Source organism: Lontra canadensis, unplaced genomic scaffold, assembly GCF_010015895.1.
Source record: "Lontra canadensis isolate GAN:19392208 unplaced genomic scaffold, GSC_riverotter_1.0 scaffold213, whole genome shotgun sequence".
Classification (NCBI taxonomy): Eukaryota; Metazoa; Chordata; class Mammalia; order Carnivora; family Mustelidae; genus Lontra; species Lontra canadensis.
Window position 1 is genome coordinate 499347 of NW_022631207.1, and position 22395 is coordinate 521741.

Below are 22395 nucleotides of genomic sequence, written 5' to 3' on the forward strand. Positions count from 1 at the left end.
TTGTTGTCTGAAGACAAATTAAGCTTTTGTATATGTTGAGAGTATTTGGTTATTTTTCAGAGTCTTAATTTAGCTTTAGTTGGAGCCAAGTGATTGGCAGATGCTTTGGAATAATATGCACCATGATGTGTGAATATTGTAACTAAAAAAAAAAATATGGATTTGAGACCCTTTCCCACTTTTTCTTTTAAAAAAAACAATTCCTCCTCCCCTACTGCCTGCTGCTGAATTTAAAAAATAGTGAAAGGATTTCCTCTCTTAACTAAATCTCTTCTCTTTCTAGCTATATATTTATAAAGTCCTCCGAGAATTAGTTTAGCATAATAGCCTGAGATATTCAGTACTTGATATAGGTAGTATTAACATGAAAAACCTCAGTAGTCTCCTTATAGATTATATATGAACATACATATATTATAAATAATGATTTATTATATATTCTCTCTTAATTCCTTTGTTTCTCTTCTGGAATATCAAGAAAGTATATATTGCTAAGTTTATGTTACTTTTTTTCTCCCCTGACATTATAGTCTTCCCTTTGAAAGGACTAGAGGGCATATTAATAGTATGGCAAATTTAGCAGTAAGAGCTTGAATTCAGTTTGGATTGAGGAGCAAAGTTGGAAAATTGCTCAAATCAAATATTTAACCCCTCTACAGAATGTAAAATCTCCTTCCTATGATATGGAGGGATCTTAATTTTAGCTCATGGCTCTTCCTACAATGAAGACTCATCTCACAGATTGTTGTAAATTATCACACGAGGTTTTTTTTTTTTTTTTTTTAAAGAAAAAGAAATCTCTTGTTGCAGCATAATCACTTTCATAAAACACTCAACATTTCAGAGTAAAACATCTCTTACCTTATTCATTACATATAGTATTTCCATTCTTTTTATTTTGTTTTGCTTTATATTATCCCAATCTGTATGTACTGTTTTATTTTCCTCTTAAATACCTGGCCAAAGAAAAGCAAAAATTAGATACAATCAAGCTCTGCAGCTCGTCTCTCCTACCTGTCACTGGTAGCTTCTGACAACCAATAGTGAAAATTCAAAGTCAAACCATTTACCTCTAAGTATATGGAAATGAATTTCCAGAGAATAGATATTTTTATCACAGGAGCAAGAGGCATAGTTGTACACTGACAACAAGGATAAAGATGTAAATATGTAATTGTGATAGCTGTATATATGTCATATGCATGTATTGAGGGTTAAAACATCATAAAATTCTTTCTAGATCTCTACATACACTAATATGTAGGTTTTCATAAGGAGGAGAATACAAGATGAGGAAGTATACAGGTTAATGCTAACTGGAGCCCTTTTTGTTGGATGAGTGCCAAAGCAACTTTCAAAATATTTCAAAACAGCTGCCAGCATGTAAAGATTTTAACTGAAAGAATAATGAAATCTGAATTACTAATGAGCGAATAAACTTATATTTTGCTTAAGGTCCTTAACGAACATGCAGATAAGCAGATCCAATAAGGACTTTGTCTCTCATGCATGCAAACCAAACTTCCAGAATTACACATGTAAAGACAAAATACTGATGCACATTTATAAGCATTCTAAGATAAGCTATGGTGGAAGTCTTCTTTGAGTATTCTTTGTGTTTCTATTTTAGAAAAGAAAGTTTCTGGAGGGCAGGAGCTATATTAATTCTCTTAAATATGGGGTTGACAGCTTGGAACTTTGAAGTTGAATGTGCTCATTAAACTCTCTTTTAATAATATACAGTATAATTGAAAGTGAGCTTCAGCATATCTAGTCTTAATGTCTAGCAACAGAGCTCACACATTTTTTTTTCTCTTGGGACAACTTCTATTGCCCTTTAAGCTTCCAAGAAAAACTTGCCCTCCAGAAGGTAAGCAAAGCAGGGTCACATATTTCCAGACTAACTATTCTGTAAAATAAGTAGTCAGTAAAATATAATCGCTGGTCTTTTCTATCCATAGAAGTATATGGACACAAAGAAGAACTGTGATATTGTCTACAGATATAACTCCCTGTTAGTTGTGCAGAAAGACTTCAAAAGGGAAAGTAATTTTCTAAAAATTCTGCTCTTTTGGCCAAAGAGGGTTTCCCCTCTTTGGCATCATTTAGTACATTGGGACTGCCTCTGGGTCACCCGGGTCTAGCTTGGAAGATTGCATTATGCTCCTGGAGTCAAAGCACATACGGAAGCTGGAGCAGCTTGCTGGAAGCCTCTATCATCTGGCTGACCTAGATATCAGGTGGCAAGCACAGCACCACCCCACAATGGGCCAATAATTCAAACGCTATTTTATAGAAAGCCACTGCCTGGATCTGTGTTCATTTTTAGCCTTATTCATCATTCATTTTTAGCCATTCATTGGCTTCCTTTGGCCTGTAGTACTGCCTGCCTTGACCTAAGGAGTACTGCCTGGACCTATGATCTTGGAGAACTTCTCCAAACCCCTAAAGCATTCCTGACCTCTCTAGATTCGCCATGGAATTCCCATTTCTTTCAGCTGGAAAGCCAGCTTTAGAGTCAAGGGATGGTATTTGAGATCTCCCTCTTCAGATCCGGCCCTGAGGATGAGAGATGGGGAGGAAAGAGTGACCAGACTCAAGTCAACCCGCATCGCCTGGCTGAGGTGCTCTGAGTGGGACAGGGACCCATATCTGTGTCCAGATCTTTACACAGCGGCTTTCCATCTACTCAGACCCTCCACTTTCTCAACATCCATTCTTCACCCCGTTCTAAGACCTTGAGTTTGGCCTTTGAAAAGCAAGTATCTCCGAATGAAACGCAGCTAAACTAGAACATGACCTCTTCCCAGGAAGGAAGAGTCAGGACTTCGGTTGGATCTTCAGCTCACTCCTGGGATCCCTAGCACACGCCACAGATGCTCATTACAGATTCTTTTTACGTGCAACATGTGGGGGACGAAGCAGTTTCATATCTCCTGGTATTATCTGCCGTCCAAAGCATTTTCTTTGAGAGGAAAATGGAAACGCAGCTGCGCCGTGGGCCCGGCCAGGGAGAGCTGGGGCTCCCTCCCTCCGTCTCCCTGCGGCTGCCGGGCGCGGGAGGCTCCTCCGGAAACTGACTCGGGTTAGGGGAGTGCAGACATTGCCTAGGCAGGCGCCGGACGCAGCCCGGCGCGGACCGGCCTTTGTGCCGCTCGGCTGCTTCCCGAGAGGCAGGAGGGTGGAAGGGGACGTCCAGCTCCGCGGCGAGGGCAGGCGTCTGGCCCCTAGACCTCGTGCGTGAACGTTAGTCTGGGCGGTCTCCGCCGCTCACGGCCTTGGCAACTTCTGGCCAATCCGCCCTTCCCCTCTGGGTCCCCGCCGGCCGGCTGCGCCCCAGGCTCAAAGGGTTAAGCAGGTGTCTCGCCCCACGAGGCGCTATTGGCGGAGGGCTGCGGCCGCGGTCACCACGCTCCGCCGAGCCCAACTTGGGTTCGTGCGGCGGGCGCGGCGGCCACTCGTCCCCCGGATGCCGTGCCCGGGCCTCGGCGCGCGGGGAGAGGAAAGGAGAGAACGAGCTGGGGGAAACCCACATCAGCACCAGCGAAGTGGGTCGCGGGTGGGTACGTGCAAGAGGAGGGGAGCCCTACCGAGCCCCGCGTCGCTCCGGGGCTGCGCCTCTGCCCCGCAACTCCGGTCCCAGCTTGCAAGCCGGAAGAAAGAGGGAGGAAGTGGGGCAACAGGGGGTCCTGGGCAGGGGGTGGGGGAGACGATCCACTCCCGCCACCCCCACCCGCTACTAGGGCGAGAAGAAGTGCAAGTTGTCATTAAAAAGGCGCGTCCAAATCACAAGCATCCCTCCTCATCCCCTAAAGAAATACCAATGTAACAATGCAGAGAAGTAACTGGGAGACACGAGGAAATAAATGCACGTGTTTTCTCTTTTTGTTTCCCTGGTGGTTGGAATTTGCAGAGTTCGCCTCAGTTGTGGCTGCTAATTTATTCGTTTCAACGTTTGAAAAGGGCGTATGGAGATGGGTCATCGGGGGCAAAGCCGGATCTCTCTACACGGACCTACAGTCCTCAGCTCACAAGTTTGTCCAAGACTAACCTGCCCGCCCACCAGGGGCGAGGAGAGTCCCTTCTTATAAAGGGAACAAACTCTCCATTGCACAAAAGCGGCTTCTCCGCCCGACCCCCTTCCCCCCATTCTCCTTTGCACACCATCCCTTCTCGATAAGCATCAAGTTCTCTAGTAGTCCAACTTGCAGTTGGCAACCCCCGCACTGCCTGGTGTGCAGAGGACTGGCAGAGAGGGGTCCCGGGTGGGAGGGGAAGCTCTGAGCCCCCATTCCTGCACACGCGGGCTCAAGTCCAGGTTGCTGGAAGCCGCGGGAGGCGCGAGCCTGCTTGGATCGTGGTTATTTCTCTAGAGAAAAGAAGGGAGAGCGCGCGCCTCAATCTTGCACTTTGGGTCGGAAGTGCGGTGTGTGTGTGTGTGTGTGTGTGTGTGTGTGTGTAGCGGGGGGCGGGAAAGAAAGGCACCCTCCGCTGCCCGTCATTCCCTTGCACCGGCCAAGTCCTCGCCAAGCCTCCCGGTGCATCCTTCCTCCGCCACCCCTCCCCTTCTTCTCTCAGCTGGGCTCGCGCCGCGCAGCCGGAGCAGCCAGTGAGAGCAACATCCTGGAAAGAGGGGGGAGCACCACCGCCCCCCCAAAGGGGAAAAAGGCCCCACCCTGACACGTTTTGCTGTTTGCAAGTCCCTCGCACGCCCCCCGCACCTCCTCCAAGCGCTCGCGGCCCCCCCACCCCAGCCCGCTGCGCGCACATCAAAGCGCCTCTCCGCCGCGCACAGTGGCCGCGGCTCACTAATGGGATTGCAGGCTGGTGCCTGGCTCCGCTGCTGCCGCCGCCGCTGCTCGCCCTGCTGCTGCTGCCGCCGCCGGAGCCCAAACCCGAGCCCCCGCCAGCTCTCGCCCAGAGCCGCCGCGCCCGGGGGCCGAAGCCGCGGCGATGATCCGAATCTTTCCGGATTTCAGCGTGCAGGTGACGGCCGCGGCGGCCGGCGGGGCGGCCGCGGGGGTGCCGGCCGGCGCGGGCATGGGGAGGGCCGGCGCCGCGGCCAACGGCACCCCGCAGAACGTCCAGGGCATCACCTCCTACCAGCAGCGGTGAGTAGTCCCGCCTGGGCTGGGATAGTGCCCCCGCCCCGGGGTGCTGGGGTGGGACTCACTTTGCCTCCTGTTTTATGCGTTACAACACACATGCACATCGTCAGGGCTCACTTTGCTTGCTTCTCGTTCTACAGATGAGAAAGAAAAAAATAATAATAATTCACAATTCGGATTGAAAGACACTCCAGTGTACTGGCTAAGTGAAACCATCCTTTGCCCTCTGCCTGGCCCCAAATCCAGCACCCCAGCCCCGCGTAGCCTAGGAGTTGCAGCGAAGTCTTAGACACAGCACAAGGTGCTTTTGCAAAGTTTGGGATCCCAGTCCCCTTCCGCGGAATTTTCTCACTGCCTCTGCCGGGTGCGAACCCGAGCTGACGGGCAGCCTGGGGGCAATTGATCACTGGAGGCTGATTGATCATTTGTTTCCAAACAGAATAGGAACGATTTTCACGTGTAGCTGTAGACTTGCAATTCTACATAATAGTGTTATCATGTCACCTGTTACTACAGGGAAATACAGCATGAAATCCGAGTCTCCTCGGCGCTGTTAAGTATTCATCTTAAATGCATTATAATGCAAATGCGTAAGATTCAGAGATGCGAGTTAGGAAGCAAATTTTACAAAGTTAGGCTAGGTGGGTGAGAAGGAAGTTTTGAAGTATTACTTGTTTGTATTTCTCCTGAACATCTATAGATTTTTAATAAAATATAGTTGTGATATTGAATTAGTAAATATTCTTTGATTCAGTTAGGAAAGGAGGGGGGATACTACCACCAACAACCCTAGAACCCTAAAGTTCTTCCTTAAGGACAAGTTGTGATCTTCCAAGATTTTATAAAAAATGTAGTCTACAAAAATGTGCTGAGAAAAACTAACAATGTAGTAATGAAAGGTAAGCTTCCCATTTGTGGGGCTCAGTTTTACAGGAGATGGAAGAAAAAAACACATGAAAGTGTGAAATTAAATATTTGTGTTTCCCAGATTGCACACGATTAAATATCTGAGAGATTTGCCAATGGCATTTAACTTAAAATATACACAATGCATAATTCAAATAACAGTTCCTATTTTTACCTTGTATTTCAAACTTCATTGATTTGAGAACCTTTGATTTGAACCAACAGTGTTTAAACTGAAAAGGTTAAGATAATCTATCACTGCCATATTTTGTGCTTTCTAACCAATGGCCCAGCGACCAGAGCAGATTTTGCATAACACACTGAGTGTTTTCCAAGTTGATGCCCAGTACTGCAAATATTCTGTAGAAGACTTCATTATATACTTTGAGTACTGTCGGAAGTTTTAAAAAGGGAGACTCGAAAATAACTCAAAAACAGGCTCTTTCTGGTCAAAGAGATTTTTAAATTTAAATTATTTTAGTCTCATTTTCAGTGATTACAGGAACCTTTAATACAAAAGATCTGGGAATCTTTCAAACATAAAGGACTAGAAAAGAATTAGATTTTTTTTCCTTTTCATGATTCAGGTAAGGTTTTTTTTGTCACTTAAAAAACATTTAAATGACAATATAATCTGGCGGTCACTTTAACTAGGAAGTGCAGGCTATAATTACAATAGTATGATCTGTGGAGTAGGGAGTCAAGGGTCAGAAATGTCAGATGGCCTTTGGACAATTTCAGAGACTTCCAACTAATCCATAAGATATAAATTGGGCATAAGAGGTGTTCCTGAATTTTCAGCCTTTACGTTTGCTCTCAGAGTGTTGGAATTCTTCACCAAAAAGATCTTCCCAGGGCCAATTTCCCCCATAAGTCAGGAGTCCCCGGGGGTAATCCTCTACAGCTCTGCCTCCAACACTGAAAGCTCCACTGATGACTTCCCTCTTCATCTTTGAATTTGGGCCACTTTGTCAAGACTCTGAATCCCTCTGTGGTTCTAAAGATGAAAGCTTTAAAAAGAACTCCAAACTTTAGCCTTTGGGATATATTATTTCCTTCCTCTCTATGTTCAGTCATATTGACAGAAGAGAAGGTGCTACAGCCGTGAAACATGGAGCTTTTTTTTGGTTTCATTAGTCAGATATGATGACACCTGTTACTGCCTTTAATTTTTGTCAATTTGGGGACAGGACAGTGAGCCTTATGAGGCAAGACGATTATTGGCAAATGCTTAAGGGAGGGTTTGAGTCCTGAGTCCTGTGTCCTCTGGCCCTACTTCACCAGGCCACCAGCATGGGAGGCTTTAGAAGCTATGAGGGACAGACTTAGTTTGCACTTCAAGACCTGGCTATGTTTGCTAAAGTGAATGGTGACACATCATTTTACCAAAATATCTTTTTGCATTAAGTGCTTTTGGGTAGTCTGATGAGGAAGTGACAGGAGTTGGGGGCTTTTCAAGCAAGAGTGGCCTGTTGGGAGAACACAGCCCCTTTCATTTGTCATCTTTGGGCAGAAACGCCCTAGGCTGGCTGTCCTGGAGCCAAAACTTCCAACTGGCAACTCTTCCTCCTCCCTGCCAGCCCATGTATATCTTGTATTCAATACTCTCCACTTCAGTTCATTTTTCAATCGCTCTCATCTTCTACCTGTAGAGTGTACTCCAAAGAGAACTCAAACACCATCACGCAGATTAAACACCTCTGCTACGAAAAACACTTGTGACTTGTGTTCTCAAAGTTTCCAACTCTCAGCCCCACTTTACTGGAACCGTAGGACCGAATGGGACCCCTTTTCAGGTCTATTTTTTCTGAAGTGGGAAGTGAAATGTAAAGCCTCACCTAGGACTGATGTTTTCTGTGTAGCTTTTTCATTTGTTCAAAGTGGAAATGCGTTGGGAATCCTTTCTGCTTTGCTGGTTGACACATGACTGACCCAAGTATCTGCCGGAAAAGATGCCCACACCCGGCAGAGTGGTTTAGTGGAGAGGGCGCTCTGACCAGGGTCTACCCAGGTAATGGAATTCCAGCACTGGCCCTTCAGTGAGGGCCCTTTCTCTAGGCCTCGCTGAGCTGTAAAATGAGGGAAACGACAGAGCTTGATCCCAGAGGTCCGCAGTCCTCTGGTCCCAGGTACCAGGAGCCTAGTGGGGACAGGCGTTTCGTACCTAACCGCGTAGAGACCCTTGGGGATTCCTCTGTGAACCCCGGGGTCTGCAGATACGTATGCGCGTGAATAATGCAGATGTTCCAGCTCGGGACGTGTTGGTGAGAGCGCTGGAGCCCTGAGGTGCGGGTGCAGCAGCTGCGCCCACAGTGTTCTCTGGGCTCGCGGGCTTGGTCAGCGCGCTCCCACCCGCTTTTATTTCCACTGTCTGGGAAGGCGCTCCCGGGACGCTGTCCTGTCCGCGGCCTCTCCCGTGGCCTCCTAGTTCCTCTCTCTTTCTCCCTGGTTGCGATACTCCTGAGAAGGGAAGTGTTCCAAACTGCAACTGAGTGGCGTTGTTGCGCTGGCAGCCGAGCTTCCCAGTCCCCCAACGAGAGAGAGAGCGAGGGAGAGAAGAGAGAGAGAGAGAGAGAGAGAGAGAGAGACGGGGAGAGAGAAGGGGGGGTGTGTCTGCGTGCGAGAGAGCGCTCGGGAGCAAAGCAGCTGGAAAATGCCCAGAAATACTTTCACAGCGGTCAAGCTGGGAACCCCCTGCGTGTCTTCCCCCTCCCCGCCCCTCCTGGCCTAGGCCCCGACCGCCCCCCGCCAAGAGGGTGTGTGCCCCACCTGCCACCAGGCCAGCTCAGGGTGGTGGCGGTGGGGGGCCACAGTTGGGGGTGTGGCGGCGCGCGCGGGTGAGAACCCTGGGCGGCGGGGCCCTGGGCCGGGCTGCCCGCGGGGCCGCGCGGCAGCCTCCCCCCCGCCGCCGCCGCCACCTCCCCCTCCTCCTCCTCCTCCGCCGCCGCCGCCGGTCGCCTGTCTCCGCGCTGGGCATGTCTCGGGAGCCGAAGCGGCCCGGGCCGCGGGGGCTCTGCGGCGCATGGACGGCGGCGGCGCCGGGCGAGCAGGGGGAGGAGAAGGCGCAGGCGGCGGAGGAGGCGGCGACCTGCGGCGAGAGGCACCGGCGGCGCGAGGGGACGGCCGGCTGCCGGCAAGGCTCCGGCCCCACTACTTTTCCGTAGCCTCCCTGCCTCAGCAGCACGGCCGCCGCCGCCGCCGCCGCCGCCGCCGCCGCCGCCGCCACGGCCAGGGCCACGGCCGCCGCCCGCCGGGCCGCCGCTGAGCGCCGCGCACGCCCGCACTCACTCCCGCCACCCCACGCACACGCACACCCCCCGCCCTCCCCACGCCCCCCACCCCGGGAGGGGGGAGAGAGGCAAAAAGTAAGAGAGGAAAAAAAATAGCAGGAAGATGGCGCCCACCAAGCCCAGCTTTCAGCAGGATCCTTCCAGGCGAGAACGGTAACACTTTTCTGTTTATTGAACCTGCCGCCGGGGCGGCTGTTCCGGCCGCCGCCGCCGCCGCCGCCTCCGCCGCCGCCGCCGAGGTGGCGGGGCCCGCTCCGCAGTCCGCCTCCTGGGCCGTGAGCCCACCGGGACCTGGTCTGGGGGCTTGCGGCTCAGCGCTCGCCCGCGGTCCCCCCGCGCATTGTCCGCCCGCGGCGGCTGCGGCAGCGAGCGGGCTCCGGCGGTGGCAGCGGCGGCCGCGCCAGGCTCTCCGAGCAGTAGCACCTCCTCGGCTCGGCGAATGGAGTGACTCGCTGACAAAAAAAAAAAAAAAACTATTCAGGAAAGAAAGAAAGAAAAAAAAAAAAAAAAAAAGAAAAAGAAAGAAAAGGAAAAAAAAAAAGAAAAAGAGAGAAACAAACAAAAAAGAGAGAAGGGGCTGCTGTGTGACGAGGAACAGCAGTGAGGGTGGGGGGCCGGGGGATCCCCGGGGCCGCCGCAGGTCCCTTGGCAGCTGCTCTCTAGGAAGGAATGAGGCTGGGGAGGGGGAGGGAAGGCAGGCGAGAAGGGGGAGGAGGAGAGGAGGAGGAGGAGGAGAAGGAGGAGGAGGAGGAGGAGGCCGGGGGCGGGGAGCGGAGCTCGCGCCAGGCCCGGAATGTGTCGCGGAGGGGCTGTCTCCGCGCGGAGCAGCTAGGCCGGGCCGGGAGGAGAGAGGCGCGCGGCCGCCGCCTCCCCGCCGTCCAGGCTGCGCCCTTAGCCTTGGCAACTTGTGGGTCTCCTGCTTTGCTCTCATCTTGCCCTCCTTTCCACTCCCCCGCTCCCCAAAACAAACAAAAAAAAAAAAAAAAAGAAAAAGGAAGAAGAAAACCCTCAAATCCAAATTAGCGAGTAAACATCGAGATTCAAAATGTGCCAACAGTTGGAACGTCTATGCCCCGTTAGTTGCTGTTTGGGGATCTGTGTTTTAAAAAAGTTCCTGGTGAGAATTGCATATCCAGGCAAGGGGCTCAGCGGAGCATGTCTGTTTGAAGTTAGTTAAACTAAAGCCAAAGGGAAAGGGAGTTTGTATTCAAAATATCCTTAACCGTCCTACGTGAATGGCATTGTTAGACTGCATAGTAACTAAGCACCCCCCACCCCCGCCCCACGTGGTTTTCCCTCCTGCTGTCCATCCAGCCTACTTTGTTTGGAATCCTATTTGCTATTAACTGGCAGTGTTAATGACATTAATTGCATATAGCATATTGGTTTGTGCAAAGTACCTTTTTCTGTCTTCGAAGAAGTGCTCAGTAGGAAGTAGGAAATGTTACCCATTGCTACATGAGGAAAACAAATGCTGGTAGATACATGGCCCCTCCCCAACTTTCCTCCTAGGTGTAAGTGAACTTCAGAAAAAAAGATGAGGGAAGTCCATAGTAGTTGCAAAGATTTAATTATTATTACATGGGAGGTTTTATTTTTGATACAACGTTGCATTTAACCTATAGCTTACATCAAGAAGAGAGGTATTTAAACAAGCTACTCATTAGGAAGCTTCAGTTGCACTATTGCTTGTTTCCTTCACACAACAGGGACAGCAGAATTGGCAGGATTAAGGGAAAAATTTTGTTGGATAGCTACAAAATTGATTAATTCTAAACTATGGATAATTTCTATATAAATCCTATACCTGAAAGTAAATCACACAATGATCCCGTTTTTAAAGATGTTGAATGTGTGTAGCATTGTCTGACTACTCATACTAGCTAAAAGGAATATTCAGTGTTTTATGAAGAATTCACATATTAAGTACTTTGCTCTTGTAGATAAGAAAAAAAATTTTCAGAGCATTGTGCAGGTCTTTTAATAATGAATTTTTTAAATTTAACGTGGTGATGAATACTTTTTTAGATCAGAAGTTTATAATTGATTTCCTTCCTCCTTTCCACCCATCCTCGGGCTTCTCCAGTTCTGTTGGTAGTAAATGTATTTACTGGGATGGCCCCAGTAATCTCTCTAGCAGAGACCTATTTGTGTGCCATTTTGGGAATTTTTCTGAGATAGGAATCTTGAAGATAGAATTAATTTCTAGAGGAAACTTCATAGCCTGTGCATGAGTGCGTTCTTTATCACCTGTCTCCATTTGGCATTCGAAGAAGGTAAATCAAAGTGCGCGATTTGTTATTCTGCTCCACTTGAGAGCTGAACTAAATAACACTTGGTCTGAAATTCTGATTGAAGTTGTAGGAGGATATACTGTATTTAATTTAATGCCCTTTAATAGCAGCTTCTTGTTCAGCTCGGATGCTGTCATTTTAAAGGTTGGATCTGAGAAGGTTTAACCTGTAGGGAGAGGGAGGAGTAATAACGAGGTAGGGGGCAGAAGGAGCGATATAGAGGAGAGGAGTTATAAACTAAATGTTTCAAACAGTAATAACCACAAACTTGGCCTGTTATCCAAACAGTTGTTTTATGCCCCGAGGGTTCACTTTGTTATTAGGGCTTTAAATGCTCTTAACACTTTAAGTGTAAACATTACACATGTTAGTTGATTTGGTTTTGTAATGAGAAATGGAAAGTCAGATGGTTTGGTCAGGAGGGGGTTGGTTTTCATAGCTACTTGCTTCAGCTAAGTAGAGTCATTTCACCTTTATGTGGATTTTGTGCCTGGTACTTGTTGGTTTGTAGTAGTATTTCCCTGTAACAGTTGAACACTAATATGTTTATAAAAGATCACTTTCGTGGACATGCTTTAGGTGGTATCCTCTCATTTATTTACAAAATAGTTTCCAAATCACTGATTTCATAAAGGCGCTTATGGACACTACTCTTTACTGCTTTTCAAATACAGCAGTAACACAAACTTATATAGAAAAAAAAAGACATTTTTTTCCAATGGTCTTGTTGTTAGTTTATAAAATATTTAACCTGAGTTTAGTAATACAGTACAAAAGTCATTTCCTTCTAATAATGTTTACAGAGTGAGTTTTGGAAAAAGAAACTTCTTCTTCATGATGTCTTTGGTTACTATTTAGTACTGCTTAAATTTCTTTGACTCTTACACACAGAATGAGCCTGAGAGCCTGAGAGCATAGGCTGAAAACCTTGTGTATTTAAACTTGCTCGATTTTTCTTTAAACACTAATAGGCTGCAAATTATGTAGCTCTACCACAGAGTTTTTCCACTATGTGGATGTATAACCAAGAAAAGTAGACAGATAGAAGTGTCAAGCATGTGATGTGCCCATGCTGGTTTGCAAAGCATATTCCAGTAGTATTCAGGGCTTTTGGTTTAAAAAGTGAAGGTGGTGGTGGAGACTTTTTTGGGGGGAGGTATTTCTTTTTACATTGTAAGCTTAAACACAGAGTGATAAATGATGATATGCATTGTCTAACACTTGCTTATATATAAATAGCTCCACAAGATTGCTTAAATGATAATCGAAAATATGAAATAGGATGGCCTTCATATCACAAGGCCAAGGGTCTACAAATGGAAAAACTGAAATAATGAAATATTTCCAAGGCAACAGACTGTCAACAAGAACTGTAATGCATGGGCATATCATAGAACCACAGGAGAGGATATTAGATCGTATAGCTCTGGAGCCAGGAGTTATAATGACCTTTATTATGTAGGACCCTCCCACATTACAGCATCTTTTCCGTATTCCCAATCTCTGGTTTATGATTTGAGAGACAAATAGCTACTCTGAATCTGTAATATGCCAGTTACTAGATTTGATTCATTACAAGGAGCAAACTTGATATCAGTATTACTTGATGCTTTTGTTAAAAAAAAAAAAAGTTGCTAGTGGTATTATGAGTAGTTTCGGTCCCTGTGTCTTTGCAGAGTCTTAAAAATATGGCTTTTATTTGACCAAAAGTGATGTGAAATTACTATCTTAGCAATGAATTGGTAAGAATTGCATTGTGATTTAAATACAATCTACACATCTGAACGGTTTGGTATTTTTAGTGATACGAAGTTGATTTTCCCCTGAAATTCTACACAATGGTTGCCCCTACAATAGAGCTATTTTATGAGAATGCCAGAGTTTCCATGAGCCCCTCAATACTTTTACTGTGTCCCAGATCTGAGTCTGGATGGAATCCAGTGACATGTTAAAATTGCATCTGTTTGAAATGGGCCCTGATGTCTAGGATCTTCTGCTCTGTGGTGAGGTTTTCTATGACAAGATGTATAGATATGTGCTTTTGTAAAGCAGCACTTTTGGGGGACGATTTAGGCAGTGTAGCTTTCATTTCCTTACTTTAAAGCTGCAGAGCTTTATATTTTGTGACATATTTGTGGGGGATATGTCACAAATATTTCTAAATCTCTCCTAGTAATGTTTACCCCTATGCACTTTCTTAAGTGCTTTACTATTAATAATGACCCCAATGTAAACCTTAGATAGTCTGTTTCTGTTTTCTTATTTTTCCTGCATTCCTGTGAATCTCTTTCGTCTGGAGAATGCTGCTCCCTGAATTTAAAGAAAATTGAGCACAGATGAGAGGGGAGCCGGCCCTTCTTATGATGTTTGCATGGCCACTTTTTCTACAGTGTAACATTTCATCATTTGGGTTAAATTTTTAAAAGTTTGCATTGTGTAGGCTGAGATTCGAACTTCAGGTGTTTTACAGACATTCCTTAATTGTTTGCACTAGATAGGGTTGAAGGTTAGCAAAAGAGTGGGTATGTTAAAAATTTAGTTGATTAAATATTAATTTTACAATTTAAATGCTACCAAATTTTCACATCATGGAATATATGAAACTTGAAATATTTTAATCTATACTATGATGTGTACTGGTATTTAAATCTGTACTTATAGAATTTATGAAAAAATTCAGTTACATTGCTTTGCATTTAATGATGTTAGTATTTTCACAGTAAATAGTGCCCCCCCTTTTTTTCCGCATTGGGCAGTGTAATAAACCAACTGTAACTGAATGGTATTTTTACTGCTCTGGGCCCCATTAGTGTGAATAGGATGTTTGCACTATTAAGTTTGATAGAACCTTACATAGTTAGAATAATTTGCAGTAATATTAGTAATACTACAGTGCATAAGCAGGACATAGCTTAGTAAGAGTAAAGTGATTACTACTGTATTTGAAATGACTAGGGTAGGGACAAGATTAAACAGCACTTGAAGTTGCTGTCTGTATACATTTCTAGAGCATAATGCTTTGGTATGCATTAGAGCATAATGTATTTGCAGTCTTGTGTACAAAATCATGAGACACAAGATGAAAATTGCATATCACTAGTGCTTGTGGCCTTTGAGTATAATTATTGATTGCTTCATTCACTCAGCCTTATTTATTGAACCTCTCCTATGGACAGTCGTGACTTGTGCAAGAGATGGAAGTTAACAATACTCTGTAAAAGCAGTTGCTCTGACCATAAACTTGTCCTTATACTGGACATGCTACTAGAGAGCCAGAAACACCTTTTACTGCAAGAGGAGGACGTGCAGAATTCAGAGAAATATATATAAGGCTCTCTATCTCTTTGGACTTCGGTTAGTTTAGTGTTCTGGGCGGAGGGGAGAGGAAGGGTAGGTATCTGGGTTGTAGAATATTATAACTAATGACTGTATAATGACTAGCGGTTCTTGGAGAAAAGACAGAAAAGATGCCATATAAGTGTAAGTGAAATTATAGAAGATTTTTAGAAACAATCTCTGGAGGGATTCAGAAAATAAAAGGAGATCACACATGATAATGATCAACAGTTATTGGGCACTGCCATGTTTGGGGCCCTGTATTAAAGACCTTTTCGGTCAAGAAAATAGATGCTAATCTTCCCAAGGAAGGTAGTAGAGATAGGGACTGAATTTGGGTTTGTCTCTGTAGGAACCTACCTTTCACAGCAGGGTACAGGTGTTTTATTTTTGGACTTCGCAGCACCAGGGATTTCTGGGTGGATGCCATAGAGCGCTTGTGGCGGCAGACCCCATGCGCTGTGGATAGTGACCTAGATCTCTGTTTCTTGGTGGTTCGTCCCATGTTCCGAGAACTTAAGAAATGTCATGTTCGTGAAGTTAGCATTTACGTTTAAATGATTTTCCCTCTAGTCTTTCACATTCCTGTTGTTTGTGTGGGCAAGTTCCACAGCTCTATGCACTTCGGAGAAGATTTGTTAAGGGATTTTTTTTTTTAAGATTTTATTTATTTATTTGACAGAGAGAGATTGCAAGAAGAGAGGCAGGCAGAGAGAGAGGGGGGAAGCAGGCTCCCTGCTGAGCAGAGAGCCCGATGTGGGGCTCGATCCCAGGACCCTGAGATCATGACCTGAGCCGAAGACAGAGGTTTAACTCACTGAGCCACCCAGGCACCCCTGAATGGTTTTTAGAAGAATCAGTTTGCTGCATGCAAACACCTCGTAGGCCATAGACCATGAAGTACCCCAGGACCTCCTCCACTCCTGTGATACATGCCTCAGAGTGTGCCATAGTTTGTCTAAAGCTTACCATTGAGGCATTCTTATTTTGTGAGTTTTGCCACTGAGTGGGTGGAAACAGCCTCACAGACTTTCTGAATAACACAGGTTGGTACTTAAGTGTACTTCCAGATATTGTCTTTTGAAATATGTAAGGACTCATTCAAGTTGGCCTCCTGCCAAGTTATGTGGCATTATAATAATGACAGTAAGCCTTTATATAGCAGTATGGGCCAGGTATGAGTCTAAGGGCTTTACATATATTAATTAACTCATTTAATTAAAAACTTGTTAAAAATGGACCACAATAAATGCATAAATGATAAGTTCTCATTATTTAGTCTCTCTTCCTCTCTGGACACACACAGATACTTGTGGCATCTTCAAGAAGGGAAAGGCTTTGGTAACATTTTAATTTCTCTAAGGCCAGGCATCCTAGGGGTTGGGCAGGCATGTAACGGTTCTTTGACAAAAGCTGTACTTCAGGAAACTTTGTAACATCTGACACCATTACTGCTCATTGTAGAATGTCTGCAAGATTTGAGGTACTACACAAGCATGCCACATTTATCTTTACATTTTTGGATGTTATAGTGTCAACCAAATAGCTTAAAAAAAAAAAAAAGTATAGTAGGAATTCCAGACATAGAAAGGACTAGATTAGGGGTGCTTGAGTATTTGTGCTTGAAAGAACTGAGTGTTTTGCTTGTGTATTTTAATAAAATATTCACTTTTACATTCAGAAAAATCTCTTGTTTACATAAAGGATAGGTTGCCTTATAAAATGTTGGAAAGGGCTCATTTAGAGAGATGTTTTGCTAAAAATATTGAAGATAAAAAGCAGCAGTCAATAGGAAGTATAAGTGAAAAATAAGCCACAAAATTTAAAATAGCATTCAGATCATCTTAAAAGAAATTACTTCTGATTACAGTATTTTATTATCATCAGTATGCTAATGCAGAATTAAAGGGCTCTGACTCGGGTACCTAGGTTATATATAACATTAAAGCTTAAATCTTTATCACATATTTTTGAAAGTAGTGCCACATAGCATTTTAAGACCACTTTATGGAATCATCGGTCATTTCAGTTATATCCCATTACTTCTGATAGATGGGGGCTTTTTCATTGGTAAGATTTATAAGAAGAATTTTATTATAAAGAAAAATGTAATATTGGATTAAGGGTCATCTTTATTTGACTATAGCTCAAATCAGCATCCTCTTACCCTCCAATCTATGAATTTTCCTTTCCACCATGGTAACACTATGGAAAAGGATACTAGTTCTAAACTTCATCCAGGAGCACTTTACTCAGAAAGAGTGCAGTATTTTGGTAGGGGCAGATGGAATGATTGAAACTGTTTGCGGAACCTCTCTCTCTGGTCCTAGAAAATGGAGAGATCAAAGGATAAGGGTATTTTTAGTAACTAATATGGATTGCATTGATTGAAGGAGTATTTTTCCTATACAAATAATTTATTCCTCAGAATCTATTTCTGAAAACCATATATATCCTATTCAATATGATGGAATTTTTTTTTTATTGCACAAGATTCTGTATACCCTGTGTAAAATCATATAAACATATGTAAAGCCTACATGTATACTGTTTATGACATAACGTATATAAAATATAAATCAGATCTATCATATTTGTATTATATCTACCTAAAATGCAAAAATGTTGCAAAGATATCTTGAATATATTATGAATGTCTTACTTCAGATCGAGTTAAATTTACATATAGGCAGTGAATTGGTGACTTTTTTGTTTTCCTAATGCTATAAGGAAAAGTAGGCTCATCATTTTTTTTTACACATTTTTATTGTTCTGTGTAAATGTAATTTGTTAATCCTGTGAAATTTGTCATAGATAAATTTGCTTGGATTATCTTGTCACCACCGTATCTGCATTCTTTTGTTCATTGCTTATTCATAATTTAACAGTCTGGCAGTGAGCCTTTTTGGGATGCTCACAAAAGATATATGACCTCTACCAGCTGCTACTATAACCTGCAGAATGCACAGCAAGACATTAGGAACGTGAGGATTCCTCTACTGATTAAAGTGCTCTTCATTTAAACAGTCTGTTCATAAGAATCTCAGGAATCTCTTGCTACCAGCAGTTTTTTTTTTTTTTTTTTTCCTTCCTAGCAAAATTAGTTCAAACAATTGAATCTTCATTTGGTATGATTTTTTTTTTTTTTAGGTGATACAAAAGAAATTAATTTCTTGAATTCTGCTGCTTCTTTATAACCAAAGACTCAAAAATCTGACATTTGGGCATATTCAAGTTCTCTAGAAACAGTTTTACTGGCCAAGGAAGAATAGAGAGTAGAATGGCTATATCACATCCCAATCTTAGAAGAAATGGTTGGTTTAATCCTACTCGAATCCAGGCACTTTACAGTTTATATTCGAAACAGCCTATATTATGTGGTATGTGGCAGACATTAAAAATAGAATGTTACTTGAGGTGTAACCACATCTTTAGGTTTTCATTATTCTGAATTAGTTTAGCATACGAATTTATTCTCATCCCCTCCCTCCCCCCAGAAATCAGCAGATCAGTTTATGAGTAATGGCTAGTTTTTGCCTCTCTTCTGTGCAAGCATATGATTACAGTTCAAAATAATTCATTGCTAATCCATGCAGTATTGGTTCATCTCCATCACTCTGTTCTGTGATTAGAGCCTCAGGCCTGCTGCCTTGCTTTCCGCCCTGATTTTCTTTAACTGCAACCCTTGTTTTAATATAGTTCTGTAGTCACCACTGTCCTGCTCGCCCCTCTCCATCCCTCATATATATCGATTGCAGTAGATTAATATTTATTTGAAGCTATTTTTCAGACTTTGTGAAAAATGTATTCATTTCTTACTGTGAATCTTCATCTAAAGGGAGGGGGACAGGGAGGATGTAAGACTCAGGTACGCCACTCTTCTTACAAAGTGAAGCTATTGCTTTTCCAACCTTCATTCTTTGCTGTAGTCATTGTTTGTTCTTTATACACAAATCAGGAAGTTTAATTTCCTTGAAAAAAATTTAGATGAAGCTGTAGTGTTAACAGTTGAACTCTTGTTTGTAACAGTTCTAAAATGGCTTTCTGCATTTCCTGAGTACATACCGGAGTCAGTGCAATCACCATAATATACATTGATCAGCTTGCATTGAATATTTCCAGACAAGGCCACAAAGCTATCATTTTCCTTAACATCAAAATTTGCCAATTTTACCAGAAGGTCATCTCACAGATTTTTTAAAGACTTTGTTTCAGATCTCAGTAGTCCAGTGTTCCTTTTAATAATTACTTTCGTCTCATTGTAGCCGTGTGTTTGAAAATGTAGGTCAATGAGGATGATTGCATTCAGAATTTCATGATCTGTGTAGTGGAACAAATTGAAAGCAAAGCCTGTATCAATCACTGTGAAGGGAGGGTTAATTGTTACCGCTTCTCAAGCCTCTGGACAGATAAACCAGTAATGAAATACTTATTGCTCTGATATGTGAATGCTGAAGGATGAAACAATGGAAACAGAAGCAGTCTTTAGAGATAACCAAAAAGGCAAAGAAAAAAAAAAATAAACCAGATGAAAGTATGGAACTATGTGCTGCATTAACTCTCTTAAAAGTAATATTGTTTTTAGCTTCCTACCCATCTTTTTCTGGCAGGTTAGGGCAGTATCATATATCAGGTTGCTAAAGCCAAATAAGAATATAAATGGAAAACTCTCTTTCTGTAAAAATAAAAAAAACTAAAAAAAACCCCCCAGACCCCAAAACATACAGTCCTAGGCTTTTATATGAATACTGCATATTTTATAAAAATAATGTTTGAGTTACTATTTAAGGTTTTCTCTCAAAAAAACTAGTGATTCTACATATGTTAAATATTATACATGCATAAATGGCTTAAATTCCAGAATGTTTTAAAGGATTGTTTTGTTATCTTTGAAAAGATTTTGGAATTATTGGCCCATTGTAGACCAAAACATAGACGAAATAGTGAAATACATAAAGAAACAGTCAAAAAAGAATTAGTGTTGCAAAGAAATCATGAGATTAGAGTAAACACATTTAACCATTTCTACCATATGAACTTAACATTTAAACATCTGTTAGTTACTTATATGTTGAAATATATGCAAAAATATTTAGCCAAATTGAAGTCTTAGGCCCATGACAATCATCTCAACACAGTGGGTAGTTCTGAAAATTAATGAGAATGATAATACTGTAAAGACTGTTCCAGAGTTTGCCCAAATTCATTATCTAAGACTCTTGTTAAGAACATCTCAAAGAATTTTAACCAGGAAAATATATTAATGGTTCAAAAGCATTTTCAAAACCCTGAATTATAAAAGTATAATGGAATTATAGATGCAAGAGTTATAGTTAGCAACACAGATAGCAGAAGACATTATGATGGCAGATTTTTCCACAACCTATACACTCCTTTTGTACACGGTTTCATATGTAGGGTTTAAATCTCACACATTATTTTTGTTTTGTTTTGTTTTTAGGGCAAGAAAATCAGAATCATTTAAAAACTAAAATGGGTTCCTTCCCATTCATGAGGAGAAGCTGATAGCTGTAAAAAGTTAGATGTGTCTTTTGGCAGTCATTTCAGATTTGACACCACCAACAAGCCAGAACATTTTTAGCAAAAGGAAAGAACTGTTGTACATCTTTTTATTTGTCTTCAGAAATTAAGAGTTTCCCAAGACCTGTTTCTGCGCAATATTGGTGTAGCGGCATAGAAACTAAGCAAATGACAGGGGCATAGCCTTTTTTTTTTTTTTTTTTATGACAACAGCACCATCCTCTAGTGAATGTGGTTTTGTATGTTGTATAAGAATTCATTGTAATAGTGATACTGTAACATCCCTGGGCCAGGCTACTTAGACTGCTACTAAGATACATCAGAGTGTAAATCAGTAGAGAGCTCTCAGGTACAGCTGTACCAAAGGGTATGGACTTTGGTCTACAACAAATGGCAGGCAGAAAGCAAGGAGAATTCCTTTCCTTGGTAATAGACATATGGTGAACATAAGTGCCTGCGGGTATCGAGATGGTCAGGGCAGTACACGATGAAGTGCCGTTGGTCACTTGCTGGTTGGGTGCTAGCAAAACAGCAGGTAATGGTCCGAATCCCGGTCACTGGTTTTGGTCTTTCATTATCTTTATAGGAAGTTGTTCTCTACACAGACAGTCCTTTAACCATGTACAGCCTTAGTTTTTTTATTAGTATATTCAGTGGCTAACATTTCCTTCCAGCTACAAAATTCTGTGACTACATGATTTGAATTATGTGGAAATATGATGCAAAATAATGAGTTGAAGTCTATGGTGTTTCTTTTTTTTCCCCCTAATGGTATTAGGATTTACAAATATTCTTTATTTATAAAACTATTGAAGTTTTTAGATCAAATACAATGCTTATTGTGCAGGTTTCAATCAATAAAATGTTGGATATTTAAGTATTTTTCTTCCACAAAAACATCTTTGAATGGAAACTTTTTATTGCAAGACTGTCCAGAGAGACGTTGCAGTGGAAGCTATAGGCTATATTAAATTATATTTTAAAGTGACATATTATGCACATGACTCAAGGTAGCACTAAAGAAAAACACTAAAAGTGTTTAGCGATAAATACATTTGTTGGTTAAATTCAATTGAGATGGTAGAACAACTCTGGAAATATTTGAAAACCAGATGATATACCTCAAAGAAGGAAGTTAACAATGTAATGTTTGATGGACAGGTGAGCACTTAGGGGAATAACTAATCTCTGAAAATTTTGTGTGTTCCTAAAACATTTCTAAAGAAATAAATTTCTGTAGTGAGTTATTTGCCCAAATGACAATGATAATTTCTTTATTTCTAACCTTGATTTTCTTTTTTCTTCTTTAAATTTTTAAAAAGTTTTTACTTATTTATTTGAGAGAGGGCGCATGAGCATGAGCAGGGGGAGGGGCAGAGGAAGAAGTGGATGGTGAGATGAGCAGGGAGCCCAACGTGGGGCTTGATCCCAGAACCCTGAGTTCCTGACCTGAGCTGAAGGCAGCTGCTTAATTTAACTGACTGTGCCACCAGGCACCCCTCTACCCTTGTTTTTCAAAGGAGCTTTCTTCTAATTCTTCTCCCTTATTTATAAAGGTGAACTGATTTAGTGTTTGTAGTATAGACAGATTTAAATATTTATGATTGGGTAAGATTTCTTCTCATAAATTAAAGCCTTTAAATACATGCATCATTTAGACATTTATTGTTTCCTTTGAAAGTTTCTAATTAATGACATTACTGCAAATATATTCTTCTGAGATAATTAACATTTTTGCCTAATTTCTCTCTTTCTCTATAATACCTATGTTCTATATATTATCTGTAGATTTAAGAGTATTTTATCCCCCAAACCTATTTTATACTTAATTATCAGGATAATTTAACACCATTGATAAAAAATATTTTTCCCTAAAAACACTCTGTTCCTCACAAGATAATTTTCCATTTTTCTCTTATG

General features: G+C 42.6%; 1 protein-coding gene across 1 annotated transcript in view; it reads left to right on the top strand.

Annotated features, from left to right (window-relative positions):
• Window positions 1–4808: 4808 nt before the first annotated feature.
• Window positions 4809–22395, top strand: part of LOC116861944 (neuronal PAS domain-containing protein 3-like) — a 411248-nt gene continuing 393661 nt past the window's right edge. Inside the window, exon 1 of the mRNA XM_032848879.1 lies at window positions 4809–5111. Coding sequence (XP_032704770.1) covers window positions 4954–5111 — 158 coding nt within the window. The 5' untranslated portion in view covers window positions 4809–4953. The remainder of the gene's footprint in view (window positions 5112–22395) is intronic.